The following is a 17256-nucleotide window of genomic DNA, read 5'->3' on the forward strand; positions in this document are numbered from 1 at the left end:
ACACATGCAGCTGGTTTACAAGCCGTAAACACTTGTTTCAAACTGACCTTATCTGCTGTTGATACAGGATGATTGTACAGGATGACTGTATTTGGCTGTATGCTGTGCTCCTGCAGCTGTATTTGCACCACAAATTAGGAGATTAATACCTGGAAATGATTGATTGTGAATATCAGAGAGCGCCTCTCAGTGACAGGTGATACAGTCCACGTAACAGCAGGAATTGATGCATCCATTCAAACACTCAGCGACACTGAGGTCAACCTCTGGACTAAATGCAGCTCTGCATCATGACAGCTTACCTTCCTGGTCAGCGGCACTTCTATTGGCACGGGGACGACTTCGGCCAGCAGGCAGCCGTAAAAAGCCGTCATGAAGGCAGCGGGGTCGTTGTTTGGGAAGACCAGCGCCACCTGTGGGCAGAAGGAGGAACCAGTTATCTCTGCCTTTTAAGCCTGGAACTGTATTTAAAACATACAGACGGGTGAGGAATGAATCAACGCTGGAGCATTTCGGGTTTCAATGAAAAGGCAAAGCAGCCAAGAATCAAACGTCCACCGAATAATAAAAAAACAGAAAACTGTTGTGTGTGATGTTGAAAGATGATCGCTGATGTGTCGCCAGAGAGCCAGACGTTCGGCCGATGCTTCTTATCAGAGAAGAAGAAAGCCAAATCTCTCAGGAGGCATCTGCTCAGCGTCTCTTTTAATCCTCTCCCTCGTAACTTCCTTTGTCGACTTCTGTTATGCTTTGGCTTTCTGCTCTCCTTCAGTCTACCTATCAGGCATCACACTGTTTAATTTCCCTCTGCAGTATCTCTTCCTCTCCTGGCTGAGTGTCTCTCTGTTTCAGCTCATTTCACTTCAGTTCAAACAGTTCTACAGGCACACTGAGCGAATGTTGAACTGACAAAACTGTTGCATAACAGCAGCAAGTGTGACGACGAACCTCTGGATGCAAAGAAAAACCTGTGAAACGAGTCAACCGATCATAAATTAAGGAAAAAGCTGGTGCAAAATGGAATTAACTTTCTTTCACTCTTACTACTACACTGAGAACTGGATCTGAACTGGAGCACTTCTTATCCCCCATACTATCCTGACTAAAAGTTCAGGATGTTCTTGTTGATCTCTGATTGAGCTCTGTGGTCATTTCTGTTGAGAACAGTCACAGAATTGTTATTTCTACTGACGCTGCAGCTCGTTCTGTACATTCCACTACATGTTCCCTTCCATCCCAAGATCGTATCGACCACATGAAAGCTCATCTGAAGCATATTTGCCGCGCAGAAGGCTTCTAGCCAGAACATGAACATAAGAATCAACATGTGTGTGTGTCACGTCACAGCAGAGCCTTTATCTCCCGCTCGGCCACGTTTGTTCCAGTTCGGCTCCAGTTGCATGTCCTGATGATAATGGTGAACCCCAGGTTAAGTGCTGCTTAATAGCTTCCATATACAGTGCTGGATGTGTGTGTGTGTGTGTGTGTGTGTGTGTGTGTGTGTGTGTAGGCGGCATGGGTTAAAGCTATAAGCTAAGTGCACCTGAGAGAATGAGAGCGGTGTAATGACGCTTTAACAGGACTAATGTTGACATGCGCTTGTCTCACTGGAGCCGTTCAGGTTTCATCTGTGGATGAAACCGGCGAGTGGAGGGGAAATTACTGTGTGTTACTGTGTGTTATTGAGTGTGTGCATGAGGCCGCAGAGATCCAACAGCGTCACACTGTGTAAAAGCACTTCACATAAGGTTAAAGTTCTTCTTAAAATACCTGGATTTTTTTCAACGGAGCAGGTTGGTTGATCCATTTCCACCTGCTTCTGTTGCACTGAGGCGAAATGAGCAGTTTCTTTCTACAGACACAAACATGTCAGCTGTCTTACAGCTCTATTCGGACACGCTTGATGTTAAATCTGCCTGGCTCTGACCATGCAGCCATTCATTTATTTGTTGCCGGTGGCTACACAAGCATCCCAACCTCCACGGCCCTCAGCGAAGCCTCACTGCTGTCATTACCTACAGTTTAATGCTTTAATATTCTTCCTGCTGGTTAATTCTTAACTAATATGAGCAGTCCTGTCCCATATTATCATGTCTGATAATTCTGGAGTACAACTGTCACCATTTTCCATCATCATGTTGAGTGGATGATAACGTATATGGACCTCATGCTGCACTGCTCTGTTGACAGATTTCACAACACGTTCGTCTAATATATATATATAATAATATATAATATATAATAATATGTCCCATCAGCTACGGAGGACACGAGCCGCGAAGAAGAAGCGCAGAAAACACTTTCAGTCGCAGAAGAGGAAAAGAAAAATGGGTCCTGGGAACTTCTACATCAGAGTCCCTACCAGGCTCCGTTTAGCGAAACCCAGAGCTTGTTCTTCCACACCAGCTTTTCCACACAATAACAAGCTCTGTGTCGTTCCTTAGTGTCATTAAATCTCTTCTGTGATGATCAGGAAGATGCCGTCAGAATAAAAAAAAAAAACCAACACTGTAATTTCCTCTTGTTATAAGTTGAACTGTTAAAAAAAAGGCGGGTTTGTAATTCGTGCTGCGGGCAGAGGGAGGAGTCGTGCAGTGATTAAAACGCACGCCCTTCCGCCTGACATACATAAAAATACAACACTGGCATCGCGCCTGCCTCGACTCCAGCCGAGCGGGAAACTGAGCTTAAAATAAAGATGAAAGCGGGACAAGGAGGAGGCGCGCAGAGACCGTCGGGGGTGTCACATGGCTGCAGACACATGTGGGACGGGCACAGGACCTGTTTCCACTTCAGCGTGATCGTCTGTGCATGCGCGGAGGCGTGTGGCGAGCCGGCTGAAGAGAAGGCGGAGTGTGTTGGACGATCATGCTGACAGGGACAGAAGGCAGGGTTGGGCTGGCTATCGGTCACGTGTGATGTCAGTAAACTTTCTTTTTGTTGTTTTTTATTTGATCGTTTGGTTTTGTTTGCTCGGGTTTTGAGATATTCGTTGATTTGAGGACGGGGGCTGAAACCAGAATTGAGATTTCTTTGTCGTGCTGAAAACGCTGAAAAATGTCGACACTATTGTATTTTATTCACACTGATTTCTACTGAAGAAATCCGTCCCTCTGTCTCAGCATCCACAGCGTGAGAAAAGGGGCGCTGCTGTGATCTGACGTAAGGCCACGTGGAATCCGTCATTTTTCCTCAAATTCTGTATTTTCCGTTTTTATTCTCCTGAACTTTCTCACAATTCAGCTGCATTTTGCCGTCAGAAAGAGCGTCTGATCGTGTGACGGATGGATAAAACTTAGACAATTCAATCCAGAATATTCAAAACGTAATGAACGTCAACGAAATGTGATGCAGGGCGACTTTATTTCTTATCGGACGGATCTTCTGCAGGACGGCCTCCACAGTCAGCTCCATCGCCGCGGGTCAGTGAGTCCGACGCCTGGACAACGTTTGACCACACGCAACTTCTTCAGAAAACAGAAGATCTAAAGTTGGGAAAACCCTGATTTTTGTAAACAGCAACCATATTTTTGCAATTTCAAAACATCTGAGTTCTACAATTGATTGTTTTTATTATCAAAGTCTGCGATTCCGTCCTGGTTTTGTGCATCGTGGAAATCATAAGGCCGTGCTAAAGTCAAGTCCAGCTCTTCAGCCTCAAGTTTCAACATCTGGCCTTTTATTTTTGCTTCTTTCTCTCAATCCATCATGCTCTTTTTTTTTCCTTTTCTGGTTTGAGTTTCGTTGAACTTACCCGGTCTCCAGGTCTGACGAGTGGTTCCTGTTTGGTTCCCAGTTTGTGCAGCAGGTTGTAGGCCACCTTCAGACTCCTGGACCACAGTTTTCCTGAAGGGGAAAGAATTATTACAGATTTATGAAACTGTACAAAGCAAGCAGGCAGGTGAGAGGAAACCACAGCGGACAGAGTCCAGGATGGAGGCCAGTTTATGAAGAATGCATGGAAGAGATCAAAGCGCTGACTGTCACTTTGGTGTCTTTGACTCTTTCTTATGATTGTACAGCGGAACAAAGGGCGCCATCATGAGACCACATGTGCAAGAAATTACCTCGCTGACACGGCGCTCGATGTTAAAACATGGCTTCGCCTCGCGGGTGGACCGGCACACGGTCCTCACGACAGCCGGCAAAGCAAAGCGCCTCATGACTGTGACGGTGTGATATGATCCACGTACAGCACACAGAGATAACCACAGCACATCAGAGGAAGTCACACAGGCAACATCAGGAGAGAATTAGGAGGAAAAAGCGTTTTTGATGAACTTATTTAATTTTAATTTCAGCGCTGACGCAACTTTCGGAAAACCTCTTTTTAAAAAGGAAGAACTCAAAACATTTAAGTGGACCGGGGGCAGCCGTGGCCTACAGGTTGGAGAAGCGGCTTGTGACCGGAGGGTCGCCAGTTCGATTCCTCCAACCGGACTGGCAGAGAAACTTGGGTGTGGTGGAGTGTTCACTCCCCCCCTCCATTAGCCGGCTGATGTGCCCTTGAGCAAGGCACTTAACCCCCCAATATGCTCCCCGGGCGCCTGATGCGGCAGCCCACTGCTCCTGTGTGGTTCACTGCATGTGTGTGTTTCAGTAAATCAGCGATGGGTGAAATGCAGAGACTACTAGAGTGAATTAAAAAAAAAAAAAAAAGCATTTGGAGGAGTGCTGTTTGTTCTAACAGCTGCTGCTTTAAACATCAAGCCTGCGTATATTCAGTTCAATAACATTATCAAATCTTTCCAATCAGTTTCATTTAACCTGCCTGCCGTAGCTGGCTCTGTTCATTAATGCCAACAACAGAATCAGTTTCAGGCTTTGCTTTTTATCCTAATTCAGACTGGCAGACGCAGATATTATGCATGAGCAATCCAGCGTGAATTCCTCATTGTTTTTCACACTAAATGAGGTTTTTCTGATGTTTGTCAGAGCTAATGAATTGAAGAAAAGGAGCGCTCTGGGAGCCCGGCAGGAAAACAGAAAAAATGAAGGAAATGGCCATCAAAGGCAGAGCGAGAGTGACTCAGTTACTGTAAATGTGACTCCAGCTTATAAAACACGCGATTAAAAAAAGATTTCACTTGATGAAGGAAGAATAAAATTTATTTTTCCATTTAGACATCACTCACCAGGAGAGCTTAAAAACAATTACTGCCGCAAATCTGCCTAGCAACTGCTTACAGACTTTGATGAGATGAATATCTTGTGACTTTGGTGACTCATTATATTTGAAAATATACTGTATAATATTGCAAATATACAGCACTTCTTTGCATGCATTTTTCCTGCAGGTGGATGAACTACTGCAGTGACCCTGCAGTCATAGCGGCCCCCCCGGAGGGGACAACCAGCCATCCTCGGGCTGAAAAACATGCTCGACAATCAGAGGAGAGGCTTCCTGCCGGCATGTGACGAAGTATCTCTGCTGCTGAAGTGCAGAAGAGTCCAAATCAGAGAGCTGCAGCTCCAGATGCAATCAGAGGTTTCTGGGTTTTTTTTTTAGGATGACATAACTCAGCGCACCCACGAAAGAAACCGAGGACACGAGAAAGGAAACGCCGCAATCATCTAGTTTAACTGAAAAGTGCATTTTGTTCTGAAATGAGGAATTCATCGTGCGAGAGCAGCAGCTACTCTCACAGATTCAGCCCTAAAAGAAACAACACATCTCTACACCGGAACAATATTTCAGACACGCTGAGCGATGAATTTCAACGGCTGCTGTTTTCTTTCCAGATGACGGCCTGTTTTAACCTTTCAGTTTGTTTCTGCGAGCATGATTCAACCTTCAGCCTCTGAGCCGAACAAATGAAGAAACTAGATTTGATTTTCATCGTCGCTGAAGTGTTTTTTTTCTTACTTGTACTGACTTCTGTAGTATTTAGGGTGTTGTAACACTGCTGTATCATTATGAATCAAATTAAATTGAGTCAAATAATAATGCACCTCATTGTACTGTACTCCTTTGTATAATTTTGAATATGATATTTTGGGCTACAAATTCCGATGCCTCATTTAGCGTAAAGAAGAAAGCGCCTGAAGCTGCCCTCTAATCCTGCTGTTTGTACAGATGTGAGGCTGAAAGTGTCCCTGAAATCCACTCAGACGCAACATGAGCGGGATGAAAGTTTTGCTTGGACTGAAGACCTCCACACCCAACCTGACCTGTTCATTAGAGGCATCAGTACGGGCTTCAGTCAGGGAAAAACTGCTCCCGACATACGGGACGAATCACGCCATGAACTCTCACCTTACAAGAGGTGGAAGTGATTATATCAGATCTGAATCTATACAGATGATGCTGATGATGATGATGACGACCCCCTTCTTTTGCAAGTTTTAACTGGTCTCATCATGAATCTTTGTTGGAGTAAATTATCTGAAAAAAACGCCCTCTCCCACTTGTTTTTGTAATTTACTCATACAAAACACTGCAAACAGGAAAGTAAGATTAAAAAAACAGATATGATTTATTTCTCCTATTGTTTCCCACATTCCTAATCATATAATCATACCAGTATTTGAGTGGACCTTTCTCTATAACTCAGCATGAACCCACTTCAGGAAAATTGTGTTTTGTGAACAGAGCATTCAAACCCATTTCACTGTTAAAGGATAACTTTCGTTTTTTACAACCTGGACCTTATTTGTAGCATTAAATACGACCATTTACTCACCCAGACAACTTTGGTGGCATTTGGAGTCGTTTTGAAGAAATTAGCCCCAGAGGAGCGGCGCGTATAATCGTATAATGCGAGTACTCGGGGCATCCATGCGCAGCCTCTATATAACGCATAATCTGCGGCGAAACTCGTTCATATTCCAATATTTAGTTCTGATATGCTGGTGCTATTCCCCTCTGAGCCGGCGGTCGGCTAGTTTAGCTGTAGTTTGGCACAGCTGTGGTTCGTTATTGCGTATTCGTAGCCGACCGCCGCAGAGTCAGCCGTGTTGTGGCTGGCTGCTCGCAGCGCGCGGCGTTCGGTAATGACATCATCCACGTCAGAGGTAGTTGTCTAGAGACGCTGGATGTTGATAACATGCCACCACGGGCTCAGAGGGGAATAGCACCAGCATATCAGAACTAAATATTGGAATATGAACGAGTTTCGCCGCAGATTATGCGTTATATAGAGGCTGCATGGATGCCCCGAGTACTCGCATTATACGGATATACGCGCCGCTCCTCTGGGGCTAATTTCTTCAAAACGACTCCAAATGCCACCAAAGTTGTCTGGGTGAGTAAATGGTCGTATTTAATGCTACAAATAAAGTCCAGGTTGTAAAAAAAACGAAAGTTATCCTTTAATACAGTTCAATGTGATCCTCACTCAGTGACTGAATGCTTGTAGTTGGGGATATATTGATCATCATACAATTGCTGAACTTTAGGGAAATGTGTCAAATGATGCACTGAACTTCAAAGTCATTAAGTTGAAATGTTTAAGTAAATCGAGGGCGATGCTGTCGGATGCGTTGTCGACGCTATGCGCCCGGTGGAATTTAGGAGTAAGTCCAATGACTCTTACATGATGTCAAACATGCGTTAACACTGGCTTGTAGCTGATCCTGGAAAGGGCTTTGAGGGAGGTGATGAAGCTCGGCTCGCGGCTCGCGGCCCACGCCAGCTGGAATTTTTCTCATTTTATTTCCAGAAAACACTCCGAACAAAAGCAGCGGTGCACACAGAGACTAATCAAAGAGGGAGATCAGAACACAACACACAGAGCCTGGAGAGGTGACGTGTTCTTCTGCATGCAGAAATCCAAAAGTCTTCATCGATTTGGTGAGAAACACCATCAGCTGTGCTGCTCGCACACGGCCGGAGCTCCCCGAGACACTCGCTTCAAGCTTTTTTATCAATAGAAATATGTTTCTCTCCTGCCGATTATGTGAGGTTATCTGCAGCACAGCATGGCGAGGGTTGAGTTTAAGGACAGCGGGAGAATTCGGTATCATGAATTCTGTCTGTTCTCGGGGGGAGGGGGGGCGGAGGACGACTCGACGGGAAGAAACAAAACAAGTTTGTCCTTGTCGGCCGACATCAAAGGGAAGGCACCACAGGACTGAGAGATAAAGAGAGATAGAGAGAGAGAGAGAGAGGATGAGATTTAGAGTCAGCACTGCACACCACACACACACGCACGCGCACACACACACACACACGCACATCCACACACACACACACACACTCTCTCACCATGTTGTTGTCTCTCTGGTGGAGGACTCCTGAGTGCTGGTTGAAGACATTTCACAGTCTGGTGAGCGCTCATATCACCTCATCATCAGCTGCGAGCTCATGCCCCACAAATCAGTTTGTTCGCTTACACACACACACACACACACACACACACACACACACACACACTGTACGCCTATTTGAAGACAGCTGATTGGATAAACTTGTGGCCTTTTCCCGTTAATCTTCTGTTAATGATTGTGTGTGTGGGAGTGTTTGTGTGTACTCATGTGTGTGTGTGTGAATACCAGGACCTCGGCAGCGGTGGGAGGAAGTGAAGTACTTGTACACAGTGCTGTAAAAATATTCTACTTTTTCCTACTCTGGTGACTCAGATTTTATATTTAACATGAGAGGAGATCATAAAAAAACCTTTGTATTAATTATTCACTATTAACCAGCAGCTTATTAGCATTATTATTAGGAGCATATTAGCTCTTTATTAGTCATTATACAGCACTTATTAAGCCTTATTCTGGGGTTTAGGGTTAGGTTATTACGATCATAACTCACGTACAATGACTTGTGGTATGGTCATGCAGAATAATATATATATCCTACTAATATGCATGTTAATAAGTAACAAGTTCATGGAGAATGTGTTCCTTTTTCCTTCCTTTTCCCTTCATTTCTTCCTTTTTCCTTCCTCTTTCGTACCCTGTCATTTCCTCCTTCCTTTCTTCACCTTTATGTTTCATCCTTATTCTTCTTCTCTTTTATTGCCTTCTTTTATTTTTCCCTTTACATTCCATTCAACATCTTTTTCAGTTTACTTCCTTTACTTCCTTCCTATATATTTTATTCTGTTTGCACATTTCACTTCCATATTTTATTGTTTATTGTTTAATATATTTTATTGCCTTAGTATATTTCATTCTGGTATATTTTTAATTGCTTTACGAATATTTTTATTGCATGTTGGTTTATTTTATTTTATTGTAGTTATCTTAATTTTATTCTTTCTAATCTTCTTATCTTTCTTACTATCTGTTCCTAACATGGGGGTTGCAATGAAAATTTAATTGACATGCGCAATGACAATAAAGACTCTTGAATCTCTTTCCCTTTCTGTTACTCCCTTTGTCTCCCTTCTTCCTTCCTTTTTTCTTTGCTACTCTCTGGAAATGAAAATCATCAGGACTGGAGAGAAAGGGTTTCAAACACTTGTGACACTCAGCTGAAACACAGCTGAAAAAAACAAAAGCCAGCCAATGGGCAAGAATTAACTTCCGTGCTCAATGAACACGTGATTAAATTTTAACATCTTGGTTTATTTCTTGGGTAAAAAGGTGTTTTTTCGGCGCAACTCTGGGACAGTTTTGAGCAAAGATGCGAGCGCTTGTGTTAGCGTGCTCGTGCGCAGGTCACTTCATTCTCTCTGCTGTAAATTCAGCAGCTCTGTTCACGGTGGCGAAATCTCCCCGCGCCCTCCGGACCCGAAGCCATTTTGTCTGCAGCCTTCAAAAGAGTTCGCTCCCATTTGAACATAGAGCTAAACTGTTGCGCTGAGCCGGGGGTTAGGACGTGATGTGGTTCAGTCAGTGAGTTCAGGGAGCCGGGATGATGGCAGAGCTGCAGGCGAGGCGGTTGATACACGATTTGAAGTGTTTCATATTAGTTTTCAGCACGCTGCGTGTCTGTCTTCTCACCTCTGGCTGCTGAAGACTTATTTTTCTCTACGTTTTGGGTGTTTTCTGATAAATTCCCAACTGAAGGTGGATTTATTCTGCTGTGTGAGCCAGCGGTCGCCTCTGGTGCAGGAATCTGCCGTTCAGGCTCAGAGCGCCGCCGCAGCACCAGACGTGTCGCGCTTTAATTATATCACTAACCACAACTGTGTTCACGTTTTTTGCACTCACTTTCCGACAGGAAGTGATGATTGTGGAGAACCTTGGAGCCCTAATCTGCCTCTATACCTGCCAAAGAGCAGTGATTCCTAACACGTCTCTGGGGGTCATCAGGTGGATACCTCCCTTCAACTGTGTTTCGCCTACTTAGTCCAACTACACCTCCAGGAGGTTAGGCGGTGAACTCCGGCGTCCCAGAGTCACCCCCCCCAGTGCCAGTTCACACTGCTCCTACACAATCCAAACAGCACCGCCACGTTCAACTGACCCAGAGATGCTTCAGGTAGTGGCCAGTACCGATGCTACCATTTAGCTAATGCTAATGCTAACCGCTAAGAAGAACAGAAGAAGACAATACAGTTCCGATGCTACCATTTAGCTTATGTTAAGTGCTAACCGCTACCTGCTAAGAGGAACAGAAGAAGACAATAAAGCTAGATTCACCTATACTGTTAATGTAAACTGCTAGCTGCCAATACTAACTGCTAAGATACTATCATACTACCACCGCTTTAACTATTGTTAGCTGCTTCAATGCTACCACAGGCCTAGATGCCACATGTAACTGCCGATTGCCACACTACCATCATCTAACCCTGCCTCTCACCAACTGCACCAATAAAAGCGGGGTGGGAATACAATCCCTGGTTCGGGTAGGTGGTAGGTCCACTTGGTTCCTAATAATTAAGATCTGACCCTAGACCTGAATCAAACTTGGTTCAAATTAGGGTTCCAGGGTCTCAGTGTGTGTCCATATGTTGAATCCAAGTGGACTGTCTCTGAGCTCTGATCGCGTCAGCCAACACAGTTCATTATGTGTTTTATGTTGTGGATGTGGTGCAGGAAAAAGTATCAGTATCAGCAGCACCAGCGTTGGTGCTCCCTCTCATTCTGGATCAAGTCTAACCTGATCTATTTCAGACTTTTTGAAAATTATGGTACAGTATGCAAGTTGGGTTCAGGTAGGTTTCAGTACACTTTTGAGGAGGTGCAGCTCTGGTGTAGCCTGTGATGTAGATATGAAAGCTTTGTTCAGTGGCTCCATTGCAGAGGTATTAATCTAGTTTTACTCTCATTTAGTGGTTGAAAAACTTCAGAGCCTGGTTGCCATTAGATGTTGGCATCTGTGCCAAAACATTGTCCTGGAGGTCTGAAATTAGTGCAAAGATCACTCGCTTGGTGTGATCAGCATCTGAGCTCACTGTCCATGCTACTACAGCCAAAATAACTGAATCATAAATTAGGAGTGAAATTCTCCAGCTCTGCCATGAAAAGCACGACCTGAAAGTCACTCAGAATTCATTTAAAAACACATTCTGGCCTTTGGGGGAGAAACTTTCCCTCCCCGTGTAGCAGAGCAGCTTTCTTGAGAGCGTCTTTTTCACACTTTGCTAATGTGCTTAGCGCTCTGTCTGGCTGCCATTAGTGGAATGATGCTCACACAGCGGGTGTTAAACATTGTTTGGTGCTTCAGTTAATCAGCTTGTGAAAGCCACCATATGTTCTGAAAAGACAGGAAGCAACTCTGCTGCGTTCATATACGACAGAAGCTGTTTTTAGTACTGATCGGACGCAATGACAGAATATTTAGAAGCGACTGAGTGATGATTGATTTGGGTGCAGGGAGCTGATGGCTCAGATTTGAGTCAGCATTCATAACTGACTGTTGACAAAATCAGTTTAATTTTCCTTTTTTATCAATAAATAAATGGATCAGTCAAATATTACTCTATAACCTCCGCAGGTCCAGCCGGAAAACAAACTGCTCACATGGCAGCAGCATCAAAGGTCATGGAGGCTTTTATTGACTTTGAACTCGTGGTGTGAACGGTACCGGAGTGAAACCGGAGCGAGACGTTCACACCATCTCTGCTTCTGTCCGACGAAAATCAAGCTTTTCTTACCGTAGGTGAGCACGTAGAGCGGCTTGCCATTAGTGTCCATGGTGGTGAGACAGGGGGCCTTCGGAGAGATGGTGCCCCACCTCTGCAGAGCCGCCTCCAGAGACGGGGGCCAGTTGGTTACCACGCCCAGCTGCTCGCCCCGCATGGCCACCATCTGGGCCCCCTCGGCCTTGGGCAGGTTGGGGTCTGGCTGCTGGACTGGAGGAGGATAAGAGAAGAGGACGCTGAGAAAGTGAAAGCAGATTGTTGACTATTTTTAAGCCAACATGTTTCCACTGGGTATGATATTTATATGCATAAATACGTAACAGGCACAGTCCAAAACCCTGATCCGGTTGTGCGTGTAAACACACTTGTGAATGGAGTTACAGTGTAGTGTCTCTGAGCCCTCATCACCTTTTCCTATTTCATTGAAACGTTTAACTATCAGGCCTAAGTTTAAAAAGAAATGATGTTCTGGCAGATGTCTGCAGCTGCACAGAAATACACCATCATCATAATGCTGACTCCTTTGATCAAATGATACTGAACGATTTTGACCTAATAATGTGTTTAATTTATGACTGTGGGCATGAATGCAGCACTTCCTCCATATTTTTATTATTGCTGTATCACAGAGGAAGCTCATAGGGGTGGGTTTAGCTTTTAATAAAGCAAAATACCAGGTGGTAACGTTTCCGTGGTACACTGAACAAAGCGCAGTCTTTCCAACATTTGTTATTCTTGCTTAAATTATGAATTAAACTCTGCCTCTGGAGCTTTTGATGCTGGAAACAAAAAGAAATATTCAACAGTTCGACTGCTTTGTCGCAGCAGACATCAGGGAATGAGGAGCTAAAAAGCTTGGCTCAAGTAAGTTAGCTGTGTGGATTACTGTCCAGCCTTTTAACGGGTTTTCAATGTGTCACCTTGAACGTCTCAACATGAGGCCTTAAAACACAAAGAGGGCTAAAAGTACAATGAGATTTTTATGGGCTTCATTGTGGCCACAGTCGTTTTGTATCATTGGCTTTGCTGTCGGTAAATCTCTCAGAAGCAGCAGCGCAGCCATTATCTTCAGTCTGTCCCAACTGTTCCGGACTGTGACCCTTTGAAGGACCATTACTCTGGGTTTGGAAAAAAAAAAAATCAAATATGCATGTATTTTGTTTATTGTTCCAGGCAGCCATTGTTTTCCATTCATTTATGCACCCTATGACAACCTCTGGGTTGACTCAGGCCTTGACCACAAGTTCATGGATATTTTTCCACCTCAGGAGTGCAGATTTTTCAGAACCTTTCTGTGCATCTGTGTGTTCATGTAAAACAGACTGTTTGTAAAACGTCACCACGTCCATTCACGCACGCTCATTGTTGCTTTGTTTCACCAGTGTGGGTCTGAACCGACAACAGCGGTGGCCTACTGGTTGGATTACGTTTGATTAACACTGATAGGCCGTGTGCCAGAAAGGTGTTAAGTTACGGTAACTGCAAGTAGCTACAAATAAATAAAAATTAGCTGTTGTTGTTTGTCTTTTTAAGTTACTCCAGCTGACGGAGAATCAGCTGCACTTGATGTATTGTTGATGTAGACCAGGGCTGCACAAAGTGGAGCCCCAATGGGGGTTCATTAGATGTTTCTAGTGAAAATGCTTTTTAAATTTGCAGGAACCCTAATTTTTTATTATTTTTCATAATTTGAGCAGAGCAGGCAGAGTGACACGTTGCGCAGGAAGTCAGTCAAATATGGGAAGTTGTCTATATCTTTATATTATAGCTAGAATATTTGTGTATGTCTGGTCAAAGCCTCCGTTAAGTTATAGCATCCATCCCAGTGAACTTGTTGAAAACGGTTCATCAGACCCAACGACAGATCGTTTAGAAAATAAAGAAAGTGAAGTTATTACCCTCCAGGAGCTCCTCGAAGTCGTCAACAAAAAACTCTCTTAGCGGCGGCCGTTTGGGTCTCTTCAGAGTGTTGACGAGCTGCTGAATTTTGGCTGAAACTCTGCTGCTGACTGGAACACCTGCAGAGGTACGAACACACACACACACACACACACACACACACACACACACACACACACACACACACACACACACACACACACACACACACACGCATATTAATGCACAGGTCCAAGACTGAACTCCTAATTGTGCTTTCACGGGTGCACGCGTGAAGCTTTCACATTCATATCCTGAGAGCCCCCCGCTGCTTCGTCTCTGATACATAAAAACATCCCCAAGTTTTAAACCCACATTAAAGTGGCAGCTTTCCTCGAGTGAGCAATCAGCAGAACGCGGCTGAACGTGAACACTCGGCGGCGGGAGGGACGTGCTGTCGGGACAAGTTGCTCTTTCATTAAGGCTGATTCGAAAGCCGACCCTCGCAGACTGTGGAGCTTTAAGGCGGAGAGGTGGATGGAAGCCTGAGAGCCGACATCTGGGAACAAATAGATGCTTTGGCAGACTCGCAAGCTCGTGCTTGTGCCTCCGTCCTCTGGAGAACTTTCTGCTCGGCGAAGAAATCCTCGTGGGTGATCACAAAATGAACAACATTTACATCAGGTTTTGCTCACTTCCTTGAAAATGTGATTGCTTTTTCACTGCTGGGCTGTCCTGAAGTCAAAAAGTGTGTTCACACTGAACACTAAGTGGATTTTTCTCATTATTTGGGTAAATCTGACCACCAGACTGTCTTGTCCCCCTACTGTACAGATGTTAGCCTCTCATTTTCTGCTTTTCTTTGTATGCTGATGAATCGCAGTAAATAAAGCTGTGGGATAACAACACGTTTTTCACTTGGTTGAAATATTTTTGACTTTCGTGGACATGCCTCTGCTTCATTTCTCGCCGCCCAACTGCAAATTCTCGCCCACGGGCGTCTGCATTGATGTAACGTGTCGTCGCCCCGCCTCTGAAATTCACTTTGCATTTCGTCTGAACACATTTAAACAACCAACACTGTCACATACTGAGAGTTTCTGCAAAGGCAGCGGAGTCAGACGGAGCAGAAACTAAAGGGGAACATCATAAAAAACATTTATGAAATGTGAAGAAATAAAAAAACGAGTCTAAGTGCTGCAAAGAAAAATGATCCATCAATAATGAGGGGCAACATTAGCTTTTGGTTAAAATAATAAAAACTGATCAGGAAATATGACATGGATGATGGTTAGGACTCTTATTTTACCTGTTTCTGGCACAAAGTGAGTTTGAATTCGATTATACATTGAAAATGTATTGTTTTACAGGCCAGTAATGACAGTACTGAAATGCCTCCAAACAAAGGATGGACGGGGCAAAAAAGCAGTAAAAAAGTTTGTTGAGATGTATTAGAGGCAACAACCAGACTAAGAAAAATCTCTGCCCCGACGCAGTGAATCAAAGGTAAATCCTCCAAAATCTAAAATGTAAAGACCAACTGCAGGCAACGTAATGAAAAGATGAATCATTCCTGCTGAAATCCTCTCAGTGCCTCAGCTTTGTTTTGTCTCTTTCAGCCAAACATCCCAATAAGCTCCCATCTGTAAACTCTGGCCCCTGATCTGTCGCGCCGCTTTGCCGTGAGCTGCGATCGGATCAGATCGGAGCTGGATCTCCGTCCACGGTCCAGCATCCGTTGTGTCGGTGGAATGAGTCCGTGTGCGGCAGCTTCGCGTCCCTCCACAGGAGGAATTACGAAACTATGAAACTGTCCTCAGTCGTCCACCAGAACTCCACAAAAACATCTGGTTTCATCTTCTCTAACCATTGAAACCATCGAAAACTGACCAAAATCTGACCACAACTGATGTTAAATGAGCTGGTTGATGATAAATTAGCTGACAAAGGGAAATGCTATTGTTAATGGAGAGCTCTGCATAAATTACACACCAACCGTGACGATGAAACAGCAACCTGTGGAGTTTCTTTCCTGGTAAACGGACTCATTTCGTGTTTGTATTCAGGATAATAAAACTTTTTCACCTCGTGAAAAAAACACTTTCGCAACACTTTCCTTTTCTCTTCTTCTTTCATAATGAATTATAGTGCATTCATGATGCTTTATGACTACACTCATACACTCCTACTGCCCTCTGATGCACTATATCAACCATCAGGAGTCATGACAGATGTGACATTAATGAACTACAACTTCGAGAGTCTCATGAATGCTCTCCAGTAGTTAGAAACTAGAAGTTGACTGATGGGGCTTGTAGTGTGACCTACGCTCACCTGCACACACCTACTGCAGTCAGGATTTTCATGCATTTAAAAGAATCGATGCTGCGTCATAACTGATAATAACGTTAGGAGATGTGGTTTTTGTGGGAAAAAACGCATGAACAGCAGCTGGAGGTGCGCAACAGCACCAAAATCTGCATTGAATAGCTCAATAGGAACCCAGCTTCAGATGCTGGTTCCCTCAGCCCACCTGCTGCCTCTTTAGATTTATGAATCCGATCTGTTTTTGTCCCGAAAAAGAGTCAGAAGAAACTCGAGCCCACGCTACGTCGATTGATTTGAACTCAGCTAGAAACGTGTAAACACTGTCGTCATTGAAGCAAACACGTCTGAAGGCATGAAAAAGATCATCCTGGAAATGAATACTGATCTGGAAACCGTTTACAGGAAAATCTTTTTGTTAGTGTTTCCCAGATCGTTTTCCCAGCCGGCCACGACTCACCGTCTCCGGTCTCCATCAGCTCGGCGTTGCCGTACTTGGGCGTCTGTCTCTGGGCCGCGGTGCCGCCGCCCGGGGCTCTCTCCACCTGGATCCCATCGGTGGCGGCGTTGGCGGTGCTGTTGGTGTAGCCGGTGACATCTGGAGGGGCAGAGTGGTTCTCTGGGATGTGAGAAAACAGGGGGGTCGAGGAGGGGAGGAAGGCCTGGTTAGTTCCCCCGCACCCCTACACATCCTGCTGTTAAAACATCTTTAACTGGGACTCTTACCGCCAGGGCCAGGTAGACGGCGTAGATATGCGACGCACTGTTACAGTACATATATATCAGAACAGCAGAAAACACGACTTTAACTAGCAGTGCTTGCTTGCTCTGAAAACTGCAGGTGTGCAATTAACTATTTCCTTGTGAAATGAACAGTTTTTTAAAGCAGAAGCACTGAAAGCAGTTGAAGCGCCAGCTGACCAGTCACAAAGGTAATAAATTACTTTATAAAGCAACAAAGTAAGATAACGAGTTACTGATAACATTTCGGTAATGTTATTACAATTATTATATCATCTCTTTATCAACTCTTGGTGAGTCCCACTTTGAATGTTGATTCATTACAGTG

General features: G+C 44.4%; 1 protein-coding gene across 6 annotated transcripts in view; it reads right to left on the bottom strand.

Annotated features, from left to right (window-relative positions):
• LOC121614598 (disco-interacting protein 2 homolog C) overlaps nt 1-17256 on the bottom strand; it is a 197020-nt gene that overhangs the window by 42070 nt on the left and 137694 nt on the right. For all 6 annotated transcript variants that reach the window (XM_041948564.1, XM_041948562.1, XM_041948563.1 and 3 more), the window contains exons 6-10: nt 16648-16806; nt 13883-14002; nt 11997-12194; nt 3755-3846; nt 303-413 (exon numbers count right to left, since the gene is read on the bottom strand). In XM_041948564.1, coding sequence (XP_041804498.1) covers nt 303-413; nt 3755-3846; nt 11997-12194; nt 13883-14002; nt 16648-16806 — 680 coding nt within the window. The remainder of the gene's footprint in view (nt 1-302; nt 414-3754; nt 3847-11996; nt 12195-13882; nt 14003-16647; nt 16807-17256) is intronic.

Source organism: Chelmon rostratus, chromosome 12 (assembly GCF_017976325.1).
Source record: "Chelmon rostratus isolate fCheRos1 chromosome 12, fCheRos1.pri, whole genome shotgun sequence".
NCBI classification, from domain to species: domain Eukaryota; kingdom Metazoa; phylum Chordata; class Actinopteri; order Chaetodontiformes; family Chaetodontidae; genus Chelmon; species Chelmon rostratus.